Raw genomic sequence first — 17,136 nt, 5'->3', positions numbered from 1 at the left:
AGACTCCACAAAACTTGACAGACAAGAAAATATATTCTGAAATAACTCCTAATTGATACCTTACCATATCAGGAATCAAGTTTGACCTAAAAAAGCAATAAATGCACCTAAAAACAAGGAAAATACCTAAAAAACGTACTAAATAATAAAACCTTAAATAAAAAGCGATTTGGTACGAAATTATGCGGATCCAAAATAGGAAAAAATGCAAACGATACGTAGCCGGAAAGTCAATCAGCCATTAATTCATGCCATAAATCACTCCCAATTAAGTCAGATCAGCCCTAAATAGCTTGAATTAAATTTACTACACTTTCATCTTCCTTTGGGCCAAGCTTGGAATATCCTGCGTTAGAATCAGCCCAAATCTCTTGAATCAGCCCATTAAGTGCTTCTTGGATCTTGCTCTTGTAATAGGCCCAACTGGAACATGCAATGGATCCTCGAATGCTTGTTGATTCTCATCAGTGATAGTCCACACAAATGGGTTGATTGGTTGCCCTTGGCTGAGTTTTGGTTTAATTCCAACTTTCATACCAGCTTGAAGCTCTCTCCCTTTGAAGCTCTATATGGTTTTCCACCTCCTTCATTGCAGTCCTATGTGCCAAGAACTACTAGAGTGGCTGCTTTGGATGATCTTTTGTGTCAAAGGGAAGCTATCATAGTTACCCTTAAAGCTAATTTGGCTGCTGCACAGGAGAGAATGAAGATACAAGCTGATAAGCATAGACAGGACAAGTCCTTTGAGGTTGGGAATTTGGTCTATTTGAGGTTGCAACCCTATAGGCAAAGAACTTTGGCTTATAAGGGTAAGTGGAAGCTGTCACCAAGGTTCTTTGGTCCTTTCCAGGTGCTTTAGAAGGTGGGGGCAATCTCTTACAAGCTGGATTTACCTCCTGAAGCCAAGATCCACCCTATTTTTCATGTATCCTGTTTGAAGTTGAAGCTTGGCCAAAAGGTTCATCCCATTCCTACTTTGCCTCTAGTAGATGTTGAGTATGTGTTGAACCAATCAAGGTATTGCAAACCAGGTCCAAAGCACTGAGGTCTAGAGTAATTACTGAAGTCCTAGTCCAATGGTCTGGTTGTTCACCAGAGGATGCCACATGGGAGTCTCTACATCAGCTTCACTTGTCTTTTCCTCACCTCGTGGGCAAGGTGCTCTAAATATGAAGGGGTAATGTTAGGCATCTGTATATTGTACTTGTATGTGGGTTGTAGACTAATATTGTGATATAACAATTACTATATTGTTAGTTACTGCCCTGTTACCTGTTAGTGGGAAGCATTTAGTTAGTTAGATAATAATAGTTAGTTAGTTAGATATTAACCGGGGGGGTTAGTGAAGGTAGTTAGGTAGTTAGGGTCTAATTGATATAAGAGGAATTACTGAATTGTATTGGACATTGATGAATAATACTGTGACTAAACACACTCTTTCTCTCTCCGCTCTTCTCCTTTGTTTTCCCTTTCTTCCTCTACGTTTCTGCTATGGAGGCCCAGGTCCCCTTAAAGTGACCTACTCTAAATTCCCTACCCTAACTTAGTTCTTAATAGCGCTCCATAAGGTTCCTACAATAAGAGATTAGTAGAATAGCATCTTGTGGGATATCCTTATTAGTAGTTGTGAGAGACCTCGCTTAAGGGTGCCCCTCAAAAAAGAGAGATTTTGTGGTGTGCTTTTTAGGTCACCTCTCCTTTGGCTTAGTGGTGTGGAGTCGCCACATATTGTTTATGTACAAAAAATAAGAAAAACTAAATATAAAAAATACAATACATGACTGAATTGCTTCATTTCATTGATTGAATAAAAAAAAGAAATTTGAAAATTTGAACTTTACATGGCTTTGGGTCCTAGGTACAAACTACCAAAAATACATGGCTTTTTGTCCTAATTACAATCTACCCAAAATAAAAAGTAAAGATAAGACTAGATCTACTTAGCCAAAGACCTAAATCTGGAGGCTAGGTTACAGTATGAGAAGGTGTTAGGCACTCATTCCGCCCAGATAGAGTCTGGTTTTCTAGACTCTTGTGACCGATGTACCATTTTTATGCATGCTATGAATAATATGTTGAACGTGTGAAATAAACTAAACCACACAAAACCATTTATGAATGTATCCTTGTTTTTGTTTAAAAAATTCAAATCTGTTTTAACGGTTAGAAAAAAGATTGATTTTGAAAAATCATATCTATTTTTTAAGAGATAAAAAATGGTTTTGAGTTTTGCAAAAGATTAGATCTATTTTGGTGATGATAAAAAAAATGGTTTTTTATATAACAAAAAAATCAAATATGTTTTTATATATATTTTTTTTAAGTTTTTTTTTTTTTTTTTTTTATGGAGAGGATCTCACTCATAAAATAATTTTATGCTACATGATTCAAACAAAACAAACAAAAAAAACATCAACACATGATCTCTTACTTTATTTCAAAAATCTGCATGTATTAAAAAAATCAGATCTGTATCTAAGAAAGATACAAAATCCGTTTTTAAAAAATTTAGATCTACATCTAAGGAAGATGTAGACCCGTTTTATTTTGAGGAAAAATTCAGATTTACATCTAAGGAAGATGTAAATCCGTTTTATTTTGAAGAAAAAGTCAGATCTACATCTAATGAAGATGTAGATCCATTTTATTTTAAAGAAAATTCAGATCTACATCTAAGGAAGATGAAGATCTGTTTTATTTTGAAGAAAAGATTCAGATCTACATCTAATGAAGATGTAGATCCATTTTATTTTAAAGAAAAATTCAAATCCACATCTACTGAAGATGTAGATCCATTTTATTTTGAGAAAAAGAGTTGTTCACATGCAGATTATTAACATTCAAGAAAGAGATTATAACAATCACATGGAAAATAATCATGCTTTAAACAAAACAATAGTGAATCATTCATACTATGGATTAAAAAAAACATTCATCAGTAAGAGAAGCATAACAAGGATAGGGTGATAGAAACAACCTCTTGCATGAGCACTCTTTGTTCTTGAGAGGATATTTTACGGTTCAAAGAAACTTATTTAGTTATCTTTGAAACCTAAAAATCCTAATTTAAGCATCAAATCTCAAAGATTATCAGCAAGGATCAGCAATTTGAGAGTCTTAAAACGTATGCCTCTCAGAGCGTTAAAAAAAAAAAAAAGTGTTGAATTATGAGACCTTAACTCTATTTATAGAGGCCAGAAATCTCTAAAAAATAGGCATGGACGATTAGGATGTGAATCCGGACTCATCCTTTTGCGAAAAGGTCGAAAAATGTGTGCTTTATCGTCACTCGAAAGTGTGCTTTGCGAATCCGGACTCATCCTTGTATCTAGACGTGTATTCATCCTCCATCCATGATTTTTTTATATCTCTTTTCTAGATAATTCAGGCTTTTTAAGAGCAATTATCTTGTGGATAAATCCCTTAAAATTTTTTTTGATAAAGTTAAAATTATCCACAATTTTATTGTTATCCAATCATCCATTTTATTTCTATGCATGCAATCCTACTTTAAACACTAATTATCAACCAATCACAAAATTATTTAATTAATTTTAATTATTTGACCAATCAGAATTAATTTAAATTAATCGTGTGTGGTCGACTCTGCCTAGACACAATGCATATGAATTGTGCAAACTTGATCATGCGATATCTTTCAATCCGATGGTTCGATTTAGAAACCGGACACACCGTTGCGACTGTTAGAATCTCAAGATCATTGTTATGATATGCAATGAATAGATTGAAGTATGCAATGCAAGAATAAATTGGTGCATGTAAAGCAAGAAAAGAATGATGCATGTAATGCAAGAATAATTTTTTTTTGGATACATGGATGGTCACTGCAGTCATCTTCCTTGATTAAATCATGGTTGCAAAATCGAGTGTCTATAGTAGTTAACTAGGAAAGAACTATCATAGAATCAATTTCAAGATGAATAAATCTAAAACCCAAATTCCATGCCAGTATGAGACCCTGGCAAACTACTCCCAACTTTGCAATATTGTTAGAAGCAATACCCATGTTTAAAGAAAATCCCCAAACCCAAGAACTTGCATAATTTCATAACAAACCACTTACACCAGCCAGCCTAGGATTACTTAAAAAGCTGCCATTTGTATTTAATTTTATAAAAGGCTCCAGTGGAGCGATCCATTTAATAATTCTGGGAATACCAATTTTAATTGTCTTAGCAGGGCAAGCTAAATAAAAAAAAAAAAAAAAAAAAGGATTTGTAGCTAACTGAATAGCTTTGTGGACTAAGTGAGATTAGGAGCTAGATTGGTTTTGGATAATACGCTCATTCCTAGCTAACCACAATTGCCAACAAAGGAAGCAGAAGAAAATCTTCCAAGGAAGCTGATGACCCTAGATAATACTATCTGATGTAGCATTTGTTCTAAGCCAAGATTGGAGTGGTAGGTGGAAAAACGATAGGCAAGATACCTGGAGATAGAAACTAAATCAGCTTAGATATTGACGAATAGGTAGCTGATTGCACATAGACTTCCAAATAAAAAAGATTTTCTTAGGGCAATGAACTTTCCATATCCAATTCCACAAAGAATTATTAAAAGGGACATTATCTTGTTGGTATAAAAACTTCAATGTAGAACTTATCGAACAAACACCGTTATTTTAAGCCCAAACAAAGAATAACTTAGTCTACTGGGCCACATTCACCTTTGATAATTTGTTTAAATTGCATTGGTAGAGGAATTTGAAGACCCTCTAACCTCCATATATGATTGTCCTGTAAGGAGTTCACCAATCTCTGCTCATTTGGCATAAGTAAACCTACAATATGACTTCTTAGAGAACCGCCAGGGATCTGATTATCCTTCCAAACCCGAATGGTTTGACCATCCCCTATTACCCATTTCGTTCCTTTCTTAAGCCATTGCATACCTAAATGTATAGCTTTTTAGATATGAGATGCTCTAGGACTAACGACACTCTCAAAAAGGTTTGTGTGGGGAAAGTATTTGGTTTTCAAAGCTTGAGCACATAGTGTGGTTGGCCATTGCTGAAGCCTACAGGCTTGATTCATGAGCAAAGCCATATTCATATGAAAAGATGATTTAATGCCTAAACTACCAACATCTTTTAGAGTAGTTATGACTTTCAAACTAATCTTGTGACAATGTCTTTGACAGGCAGTGTCTCCCTATAAAAACTGACAATTTAGTGTATCCAGGTGTCGACTAATTTTTTGTGGGAGAAGGGTCGTTTGCATGGCATGGATAGGGATGGAGGTTGAGGTGGATTTGATTAATGTAACGCGACCCGCAGCAGATGTTGGGGTTTACGCCCTAAAATCCAATTTATTAGCATGTCATAAATAATTAAATTGTTTAATTATATGAGACTATTTATAAATGAACTAATGTGACATTATCTTAGTCCATAAGATGCATTGTATGTGATTTATGTGATTTAGTCACAGAAGATGTAAATCACAAGTTCCTTGTAAACTCAAAATGTAGTTCATAGTCGGTGATGAAATTGGGCATTTCATTAGCGAAGACTATAACATATCAACTAAGATGATTTGTCTTGAGCATGGAAGTGGAGATTTCTAGTTGATATGTTGATATGTTTTAAGAGTTAAGACATATTGAACTGGACCGCTGTGAGATTTATTATTCTCCTAATGACTATCAGATGAATAATAAATCTCATGACTTCTATTTACATCAACTCTAAAATCCTGACAGAATAATTAACCTAATCATGAGATGTAGGTTGCTTTGATATATCAAGAGTGAGATCTAAAAGTCACGATCAAAACCTCAGTATGTTAGGCAGCCACATTTAGTGTTGATGGAACATATATTCCCAAGATGGAACTCATAGTCTCTTAATGGAAATACAAAATATCTCCTTGAGATAAGTTTAATGGGTTTGGTTATTCAGAGAATTGGGACCAACCACTTTAGTAAGGAGTTACTAAAGTATATATTTATAGAATTGGATTTTATAAATATATGATGACTAACTTAAAGGATTAGACCGGGTACTCAAGGATTAAGATGTAGTAATCTTCAAAGTGGCAGTCTACATTCATGACTTTGTATTACTACGAATATTTTATGAAGGGGTTGTATGTACAATAAAGTTTTGGGATATAATTTATAGATAAGGCCTAGAGTGCAACTATATTTATATAGTGGTATTAAATATAGTTAATGGTAACTTTGGACTTGTCAAAAGTTGACAGAAAAGCTCAAGGCCTATTAGAGTTAGTGTTTTATTGGTCTATTTGGTCCCACTCCAAGTTACACACAAGAGCTCAATTGGAATGACTCAAAAGACTAGCTTAATTAGATAATCAGTTATATATAAGGAGAAAAACATACAAATTTTTAGAGGGGGTTTTTCATTAAGATCATATGAGGAATGAAATAGTTTGTATGTGAGTGTTGGACACTCTTATTCTCTCCTTGAAAATTGATTGAGAGACCACAACTCTGGGGCATTAAGTGGAATTGGAGTGAAGATTAAAAGTGTTCCTAAGTACTTCTAATCTTTGGTTTTGAATTTCACCGCACCAAGGTACTCTTTCTTGTTCATAAATTCTGAAACTTACATAGTACATATTATCAATTGCGAATGAAGTAGATCCGTTAATTTTCCGCTGCGCATGTTTTGTATGAGATACAAACACGTATTTTCCATGTATTTTTCCAACAGTAGAAACGTATTTGACTTGCCAATCCTCAATTTTCTTTTGGATTTTATCAATTAAGTATTGATTGGCATTAGCCTTTCGGTGAGTAGTAAAAATTGGAGTCCCTAAATAAGTACTGATTTGAGTAGTAGGATGAATATCAAAAATACCAGCAATTAGTTCTTTAGTACGGCTGGCTCTATTTGGTGAAAACCAGAGGAATGATTTTTGTGTACTAATGATTTGGCCCAAGCAGGAACAAAAATTTTGTAGAATAGTTTTAAGATTTTGGCACTCCACAATCTTCGCCTTAAAGAAAAGAAATATATCATCGGCAAAAAATAAATGCGAATTTTTAATTTGTCCCTTAAAAGTTACAAGGTGGATTTTTTTTTTTTTTTTCTTTGGTCTTGAACTGCCACTTCCAAAAGAATGGATACTTGCTCCAAACATAAAATAAACAGATAAGGAGATAATGGATCTCCTTGACGCACCCCCCATTTGGGATAATATCCGGTAGGGGAGATCCATTTCACAGAATGTGAAAACGAGTTGAGGAGATCATGTTCATAGGCTTAATCAGATTTTGGAGAGACTTGGAAAATCTCAAGAGTTTCCTGTATGAACGAACATTCTAGTCATTTATAAGTTTTATCAAGATCCAGTTTGAGTGCCACGTGACCCTTAGGCCCAGTCTTCCTTACCATCATGTATAATTTCCTAAACGAATATAATATTATCACTCGTCTTGCGACCTAGAACAAAACCTGCTTGGCAAGAGTTGATTTCAGCAATTTTTAACCTCTGCAGGATGATTCTAGAGACCAATATGAAGAGTTTTGCATAAACTAATCAGACGAAATTGTGTGATCATATCCTGATGATCCACTTTCGGAATAAGGACGAGATTTGTGATAGCCCAATCTTCAGGAATAGCCCTAGTCTCAAAATTTTCTTAAATGGCATGAATAATGCTCTGACCAAGTATGTTCCAGTTACGTTGAAAGAAGATATTTGAGAAGCATTTTGTTATGTTCATTTGCAATCGTAAACTTAGAACCTTATATATATATATATATATATATAACACATAGGATAGGTAGGGGTAGGGGTAGGGTTGATTAGTCATGAGTGATGAAGCCCATAAATGGTTTTCTGTTTTGGGCTGTGCTGGACCCTAAATGGGTCCATAACGACGAGGTGGCTCAGTTATTCCCACCCAACGCAAAAATATTATTACTAGTCTTATCACATGTGCGAATGAGGTTTTTTTTTTTGGTGGTAGTAGCAAAAAAAAAAAATCTATTTTTTTCATTATATATATAATTTTTATTTTGAGAATCTAATTTATAAGTGGATAAATAAATTTGAAAATAAATAGGAAAGTAACCCTATTTTTTAGGCAATGTTTTAGTAGAAGTTAGGGATGTATTTTTATCGGATTGTTCTTTAGTTTTGTCTCTACTTAAACATAGGAATTTAAGGCTATTTTAGAACACAAAAAAAAATCCGGATTGTCCTTTAGTTTTTTTTTTATATATTTAGATTTGTTTTTGGATAAACGTGGGGTGTTTAACTTATTTTTCTATTTAAAAAAAAAATAAACGTATAGTTGCTTTGAAGAAGTAGATTAATAGAGGAGTGTTCCTATTTGTAGGCAATATTTTAATGCAAGTTAGATATGTATTTTTACTAAATTATCTTTTAGTTTTGTCTCTACTTAAACCTAGGAGTGTGGGAGTATTTTGGAACAAAAAAAAATCCGGTCCAAACAAGAAGCTCTTAAATAGTAGTATAGAAAAAGAAAATAAAATATTTGCAAAGTCTGGAAGTGAAAAGCTATTAAGCTAATATACATGCAGGAATTCAATTTGAGAACTCGTGTGAAGTGGGTTTATTTTCAAAGCTCACCAATGCTTACTGTTTGGCTTCCCTTTCCCTGTCTTGAACTTCAAATAAAATGCATTCAATTTCGTTCTGATGTCAAAATCCATCATCTGAAATTGTTCGCTTTACTTTTAACTTCGGAGTTCTTGCATCAGTGCTTTGCTCTTGCTTCTTTATTTACAAGAAATTTCAATTTTCCAATGTGTGTGCGCATTTTTTTTTTAAAGAACTTCTTGAGCTCAAGTTACATCAAAATCGTACCATGTTGAAGTTAAATATTTAATTCTTAATGAATTGCCTAGAATGTTTTTCTAAGACTTTTAAGTCATTTTACTTCATTTTGCAATATCTCATCCATATCATTAAATCAATCCTGTTTTAAGACTTGGTATACCTCATCCATATTAGTCCTGATTTGGGTCCATAAATTTTGAATTTAGAGGAAATTTTACATTATTTAAGACGGAATTACAATTACTCTAAACTGTTTAGATTTTCAAATAAAGTCAATCACGTGGGTATGCATATGTATTTGTAATCAACCTCCACCATGGATGCAGCACGCCCCGGGTAGAAGCACGAATGCCCCCGTCAGCAATCAAGCCAGCCTCTTTGTTGCACTAAAATCAAGCGGACAAGTTAATTTCAATTTTTCCATTATCATATTCATAAATCCTTATGAACGTATCAATATCATAGTTTTAAAAATTGGAACAATCAAAAATACGAAAAAGGGTCTGTTCCTCGTTCTTTTACCGGTTTTGGCCATGTTACTGAACTGGTTTAGGATCCAGTTCCTAGTTGAACTGGCGGTCCAATCTGGTTTTAAACCATGGGACTTGTGTCTCCGAGAACAAGGTAACTTCAATTTTCCATTATCATTTGAGCTTCAAAAACAATAATGCATATACTTCCTCTACACACACACACTATGATATTCAGAATACCTTATAGATTTACAAACCAGGAAAAGAAAAATCAAAGGGGATGAGAAAATGTAAGATGATATACTGAACACAACGAAAATGGTTGAAGCACCTCACATGGAGAGAGTAGCTACAAGAATAGGAGTTACAAGCAGGTGCCAAAGGGGCAAAACCACACAATAACCCTCAACAAGTTTTCTGGGCTGCAGAATCCAGAGCTTTGAGTTCATTAACAAAATCATCAGGAGCTTTATGATGTACTGAAGGATCTAGATACTGAATCAAAGAGTATAGGGGATATCAAAGAGAATAGCAGGCACATCTAATTGAAGGTTAAATATGTATCCTAACTTCACTTTGACCAACACAGAATTCACTCAATTAGTCATGTTAGTATTTGAACAGAGAAAGCATACCGTACTTATCAATAAAGATTTTTTTTTTTTTAATGAACTACTTATCAACAAGGAAAAGAAAAATGAACGGTTGTAGTATCGCACCACAGGTATCAATGCATTCTTCAGTCCTCATCATCCTCAGAACTTGCATATGCTAGGCCTAGTAAACTTTTAACAGGGTTTTCCGTATTAGTATCTCCGTCTGCTTTATTCGATCTGGACAAAGGCCACTCTTTCTCCTCTCGGTCAGCCTCAGGCTGCTCCTTCTCCTGGTGAGACTCAGACTTAAGGCTTTTTAAAGCAGAATCATTTGAAGCAGGAGTTGACTGATTCCCATCAGATGGGCTAGAAGTTCTCTTCCGTTTGGGTTTGATTTCCACGACCTTTTTCAATAAATATTGCTGTCTGCAATCCAGACAAAATACATATTTCAGAAACCCAAAAAAAAAAAGGAAACTAAAAAAGGAAAAAAAGTGCAAAGATTGTTCAAAATGAACACATTTTGTGTGCCTGTGTTGAGAGAGAGAGAGAGAAAGACCTGATTCCACTCTTGGGCTTGGGCTCAACTCGAAGTGGCAAGGGCACTGATGCAGGTGAAGAATCTGCTAAACTTGCAGCTTTGTGTACATTGGTCAAGGAAGAGAGAGAAAAACTAGAAACAACATTGGCATCAACATAGAACAAAATTTCAGCAGTCCCCAAGCAGTTCTCTCCATAGATGTTTTCATAATTCAACTTAACAGCATTTCACAAGTTTGCCATGTAAAATATAGCAAGCACTAGAGAGTTCGTTCAACAAAGAGGCATAAACATACCATAGGTTTCAATTTAAATAGAATTAGTAAGTTCACATAATGACCCGGCTTCTCATAAAGCATACATTGGTCACAATGGACAGAAGAATCTAACAATCAAGCATGCATGTAAGGAAGCAATTAAGCCTGTGGTGACTATTTGTCCAAGCCATTTAAAACAACTCCCTTAGGTGCCATAAAAATTAAACTACATTATGAAGTTCAACATTTTTTAATGATCGCACTACACAGAAATAAGCAAGTCTTCTTCCTCTTTAACAGAATCATGGAACAACAGCCAAGTCAAGGGATAGCCTATAGCAAGATTAAGTATAACGTTGGTTACCAGTAAATCAAGGGAAAACTATGCATATGAGAACATTACAAAAGTTTTATTACGGACTAACAATACTCTCCCTCTTTCAATAACATAAAAGGATATCTTAAATGCAGCAAATGCCCGTTTCTCAGTTCGACGTAGGAGGCGTTCAGCATCCTCCTCAGCTTCCATTTGCTCCTTGAGATAGAGTAGATCATCACTGTCCAAGGCTGCATACTCAAATAAAATGAAGTTGAAGAAACAAAAGGTAAAAACAAAAAGAAAGGATAACACACAGACAGACAAGGAAGGAGGATTGTTACCGCCTCGCCCATGAAGGTAGCCTCCACGCTCTCCTGCAACCTCTTGCATCTGCTTGCATCAACCACCCGGTAGAGGAAGCCAAGATCCCTGCCGGGGCATGTTATCAGAAAACTCCCCTCAAGGTTTTGCACAAAAGAGCAAAAGAACCTAAACTATATCACACCAGTATAGTATGTTTTTCTTTTTATCATAACGGCACGCAATGGGTCTCATAATATCCATCCCGTTATTAAGAGAGGAAGTATCATTTGAGGCATAGCTCATTGGCTGTGACAGCATAATATTATGTTTAGGACTAAATTTGGGAGTTCAAAACATAACAGAATGGAATGAATCAAGAGAGACATTCCTTTTTGTAATGTGTTTGGGAGTTTACAAAAGAAAGAAAAGGAAATAAAATGTATACATATTTGGCAAATTTTAAGCCCACTTTATATATTTTTATTATGGTGCAGGATCATATAGTTTATTTTTGGGAGAAATGTATATATGGAAATTATAAAGATGAAAGAGATCATGTAGTATCAACTATGATGAAGTCTAGAATAATGAGAGTGTATAGGGAAACAAATTGTTCACAGAGAGAGAGAAAGAGAGAGTGAGGCAATGCGCTAACCTTGGCAACCATGCGTTGGAAAGTGGTGTCTTCATCATCTATCTTCTCCTTTCCTTTCCCCCATTTCTTATCTGTTCAATCAAATCCATTTTTTTTTCTTTTTCACTATACTAAATATTACAAAATGATTTTCAATGAAGATAGAAAGAAAGATAGAAAGAGAGCAACCTTTAGGGTCGGTAAGATTGGTGTATTCACGGACCTCTCTTCCTGCCATCTTTCTTTTTTCAATACCCTCTGCTCTCCAATAACTCTCTTTATCCCCTTTAGGCTGTGGATTAGCTAGTTCTACAAAAAAACATATAAGTTTGAAAATTCAGATTGTGTTTTCTTTGGTTTCTCAGTTTTATGAGTTTGTGCTTGTGTTTGTGTATGAGGATTCTTCCACAAATCAGAATTTGGGGATATTTTTTACAATTACTTTGCTACCCTTCTTCTCTTCTGTTCTACCCTAATTTTATTTTATGCTTTTTGTCTCTATACTAGTTTGGGTGGCATGTGCAAGGCACATGTTGCCCCCCTGAGTAAGAAATTTAATATAGAACTTCTAATTAAAAAATTGTGAAACCATGTACCATAAAATGTATATCATACAATGCTAATCTCATTTATACATGAATTTTGATTATACAAAAACTTGGAGAAGCTATTTAATATAAGAATATTCATTTTACTGTGATAGTTTCTTAGAACCTATTTGCTAAAAGCAACATTCACTCACTAAAAAATTCTAAAAATGATAACAAATACCATCATCTTCCAACAATAAATAACTAAGTTTTGCTAAGATATTGTCACAATAGTTAGATTTTCAAAATGAATGACTCTATATGCAGCAATTGAAGCTCTTCATCAAACACACTGGCTTATAAGCTCTCATGAATCAGCTCGCATAATTAGCACAAGACCAGGAGTTAATGTTAGTCCCCAACTTTCTTAAAAACAACATGAAAATAAGCTTTAACTAACCCCTTAAAAGAGCTCTTAGTAAATAGAAGAGCATAAACTATATAATTTTCCCTAGTTATTGCAAGCAAAAAAGTAAAAAAATCTACAGCAATTTACTATCTGAAACAATCATATCATTGGTTTTTTTTTTTTTCTTTTCTTTTCTTTTCTTTTCATTTTAACCCACTTAGACCAGCTTGACAGCGAAAAGTAAAATATATACATAAGGTATATTCAAATTTGCAAAGTCAATTACAGTTTATGGAAGCCGATGTCTATCACCATAAGCATAACTTAAAAAGGTAGACAAAAATAAGATCACACATGGATAGGAGACAAGATTATGGCAAAAACAAAATTGAAAAAGGTATAATCCTCCAAGAACTTGCCTAGATGTTATAAGTATAGAATTAAGCTATATTTGTTTACAAAAGCTCTCAGAAATTTTCACATTATTGGCAAAGCATATTAGTTTATGAAGAGAATCTAATATTTATAAGAGCCAAAAAATGATTATGTAAAAATGAAATGAATATTATCAGTAATTTTCACATTATTGGCAAAGCATATTAGTTTATGAAAACAATCTAATATTTATAAGAGCCAAAAAATGATTATGTAAAAATGAAATGAATATTTATTACATCCACATGGGATAGAAACGCAATATTTGGTATTTTCTATCCTCTCTTCCCCTTTTATCAATCCTGTGTGTTGCCTCCCTCCTCTTGCTCCCTCTCTGTCTCTCCCACCATCTTTTTGCATAACCAGAGTTTTTCACCAAATTGGTGAGTCTCTGCCCAACACAATAAAACCTTGTTAAATGGTATTGTATTTTCTTAAGTTAATAGGTGTGTTTTGGCTCACCAAAATATGGGCAATCGAGCTATCTTCTCATATACAATTTTAAACATAAAAAGAAACAAATAAAAGTACAAAGAACTATTCACGCCAAGCTAATTATTGCGGCAATCACCAAAGGTGATGCTCCAATCTTCAGAAGCATTGGTGGAGGCAGAATTCAAGTCCAGAGCTGCTCTTGCCCCTGCCTGCTGCCGATTGCGAACGGGAACAACCTCTTCATCCCTTCCAACCAAGAAATTATACATCAAGGCCGACCAGTACATCCCAAGCACCACACTATCTCCACACCTTGAGAAATTAGCGACAAGTAGGCCCCTCTGTATTCTAATACCTTACTTCTCAGTTCTCACCTAATCATCGGCAATAATAATGTAAACTCGACCTCAAGGTAAACAAAGAGACATAAATAACAAACTGAAACAATCTTTCGTTTTTTTCTTTTTTCTTTAGGGTATCTTCAAAGTTCTTGACCTGGAAAACTATAATAACCCTTTTCACATTCACTACTGTATGTGAAATCTGATGTCTTGTTGAAAGAGCTGCCTCCACATTCGGTCCAGTGGCACGCGGTAAGACCAAAATATCAATAATATATATATATATATATATAAACAGCGTAAGGTTAAAAATATACTGATATTACAATCAAAGATTGACTCATTAGAAGCATAAAAAAAAAAAAAAAAAAAAACCCTTGGAATAAGAATATACTCTCTAAGAATGCATTTGGATAAAGAAATGGTTAAATACAAAAATCAGTTAGTTAAAGAGTTTCCCTATCACATACCATTTTAAGCTTACATTCAAATGGCATATAGAACCAATAAAAGCAGCACATGTTATTTCATAAGTAATCAAGTAAGAGCTGCAACAGTAAAGAACCAAAAATAAGGGAATTCCATTGAGTCGAACATGTAGCGTGTCTCATTAAAGTATAAAGGATTAAATAATATTAGACGAGTTAATGAAGCAAAAATTATCACATTGTATTCTTATATGAGCAAATGCCACTGTATTTATTCATTTATTTAATTATATAGGTAAAAATAAATGATAGGAGACTAGTGCATGAAAATAGACACAAAGAATTACAAATGGAAAAATGTGGATCGACTAAATACAAAAGAGCAGTCATAAAGAGGAGAACTAATGAAGGATGCTTGGTTGCAACTAAGTGTTGAAGTGCACAGATTTATTTCCCTCCATATATATATATATATATAGTCCTTAACCATAATCATAAAGGACCTTGCTCCGCCACCCACATACATAATAATCATCCTGAGGCTGAACGTATCTAACTCCACAACTCAAATGCCGCACGACACGTGAGGTGAGTGATTTAGATCTGAACATGTGAAAATCTAAATGCTGTAGTTATAAATATTTGAAGTTCATTTTAAGAAATTATTTTTCAATGTAAAAGCAAACGAAATAAATGATAAAAAGTTACATCGAGTTCAGAATCTTACGTCCCATACCAATTATTAAGCAAGCAGACTATTATCGGGAAAAGACAGAAGAAAATTGAGAAACCAAAGAAAAGAAGATCGAGTCAAAGCTTTTTTCTTTAATCATAGCCGAGTTTTACCCAATTATATATACAAAATCCAAAAAATTTCTACGCCGATATTTGATATGACTAACAAGATATATTAAAAATTAAAAATCAAAAATCGAACCTTGGAGCGAAGCCGAAGCCCAACAAAACAGTGATTGGAAGAAAATCACCCTCTTGCTCCCACCTCCCACCTCTCGCTCTCTCTCTCTCTTCTTTTTCTCACTAGTAAAAACGCACCGTTTTGGCCCTGTACAAATAAGACCAAACTTCACTAAACCAAAAGTATTTATTGTAGAGAAGAAGGCTATTTACACTTTTTATATAGTTTTTTTTTAAGCACTTTTTATATGGTTATTACTTATTAGTTATTAGTAGAAAAGCTCCTGGGTTTTTTTTTTATTACCGACCTGACCCGATTTGAGCGTTGGGCTGTCACTTATTTATTTATTTATTTATTTTTAAAGAAAAATTAGAATATCATAATAATTCTGTAGTTAGTATAATTAAAGACAAAGGATTTGAATCATTAAATTTTTTATTAGAAAAATACTAGGAGATGTTAGTTTACAAGGCTCTTCAACTATTCATAAACTTTTATTACAATTTAATTCTTACGCATTAGATTTATGAGTAATTTTATTTATTTTATTGATTTTTATTTGTTGTATTGTTTTCAGATTTTGTTATCATTGTTATTTACCGTGTATGTTTGTGTTCTTTATGGTTGGATCTGTTTGTGTTTTTGTTTACATAGTCAAAAATTAATTAATTAATTTTCTGCAATATATTCAACACAAACATCATCAAGATGGTGGGTTCCAGTTAGCTCAACTGGTAAAATATCTGATGGTTGTATAAGACATCTGGGGTTCAATCCCCGCCTACACCAAAAACTGATTGGTGTCTTGGTCTAATGATAAAGAGCTATCATTAGGAGCGGATGCCATAGGTTGAAACTTTCTCAAAAAAAAAAAAAAAAACATCACCAAGATGTCCCCTAAAAAAAAACATTATCAAGATGTATTTTTATAAGCTTGCTTATAATAATAACTATTCTACCCCCCCCCCCCTCTCCCCTCACAAAAAAAGGTTTGACGGCAAAGATTTTAATTGAGGTACCTAATTTAAACAAAGTCTCTCCATCACTAAGACATGGGCAAATGAAGTAAGGCTAAAAGATGTGAAAAGGAAGATTCAATTTGATAACATGTTTATGGCAAGAACAAGTAGGGGTCGCGGGTTAGTCTTATTTTGGAGATCATCAGTTGATATCTCAATTAAGGGTTTCGACAAGAACCATATTGATGCCATAATAGACAAAAATAAAGAACATGCATGGTGATTCACTAGATTTTATGGCAAACCTAATACTCAAAAGCGGAATGAGTCTCGGAACCTACTTAAGGGTCCGTTTGGTTGGAGGAGTGGAAAAGTGGGAGGATGGAAAATTGTGAGAGGATGGAAAAGTGGAAGGATAGAAAATATTTAGTTTTTCCTCTTGTGTGTTCAGTTGGAGGGGTGGAAAAGTGAGAGGGTAGAAAACTCTTTTGTTTGGTTGGAGAGAAAGAGAAAAAGGGAAGAATGAAAAATGTAATTTATATAAATTGACTATTATACCCTTATTACATAATATGTAAGAAATAGATTTATTTGTACTCATTACATAATATAAAATTTATCACATCATATAAAAGAACGTCAGGTCACGTTGAAAGAAAAAAAAAAGAAACAAAGAAAAAAAAAGAACGTCAGGTCATGATGAAAAAAAAAACGTTGAAAAAAAATAGGTGGGAAGAGGGAATTTTTGTAAAAGTGCTACCATAAC

The 17,136-nt window shown here is 34.0% G+C and overlaps 1 protein-coding gene across 1 annotated transcript; it reads right to left on the bottom strand.

Moving 5' to 3' along the window:
- Positions 1 to 9,407: 9,407 nt before the first annotated feature.
- LOC142630895 (uncharacterized) lies at positions 9,408 to 15,565 on the bottom strand. The gene is made up of 8 exons (XM_075804953.1): positions 15,433 to 15,565; positions 12,107 to 12,226; positions 11,939 to 12,009; positions 11,322 to 11,370; positions 11,122 to 11,228; positions 10,424 to 10,506; positions 9,988 to 10,290; positions 9,408 to 9,763 (listed from the first exon to the last, which is right to left on the bottom strand). Exons 2-7 carry the CDS (start codon positions 12,153 to 12,155, stop codon positions 10,008 to 10,010), a joined length of 642 nt encoding a protein of 213 aa, XP_075661068.1. The 5' UTR covers positions 12,156 to 12,226; positions 15,433 to 15,565; the 3' UTR covers positions 9,408 to 9,763; positions 9,988 to 10,007.
- Positions 15,566 to 17,136: the final 1,571 nt, after the last annotated feature.

Source organism: Castanea sativa, chromosome 4, assembly GCF_040712315.1.
Source record: "Castanea sativa cultivar Marrone di Chiusa Pesio chromosome 4, ASM4071231v1".
NCBI classification, from domain to species: Eukaryota; Viridiplantae; Streptophyta; class Magnoliopsida; order Fagales; family Fagaceae; genus Castanea; species Castanea sativa.
This window is presented reverse-complemented; position numbering and strand designations above follow the sequence as displayed.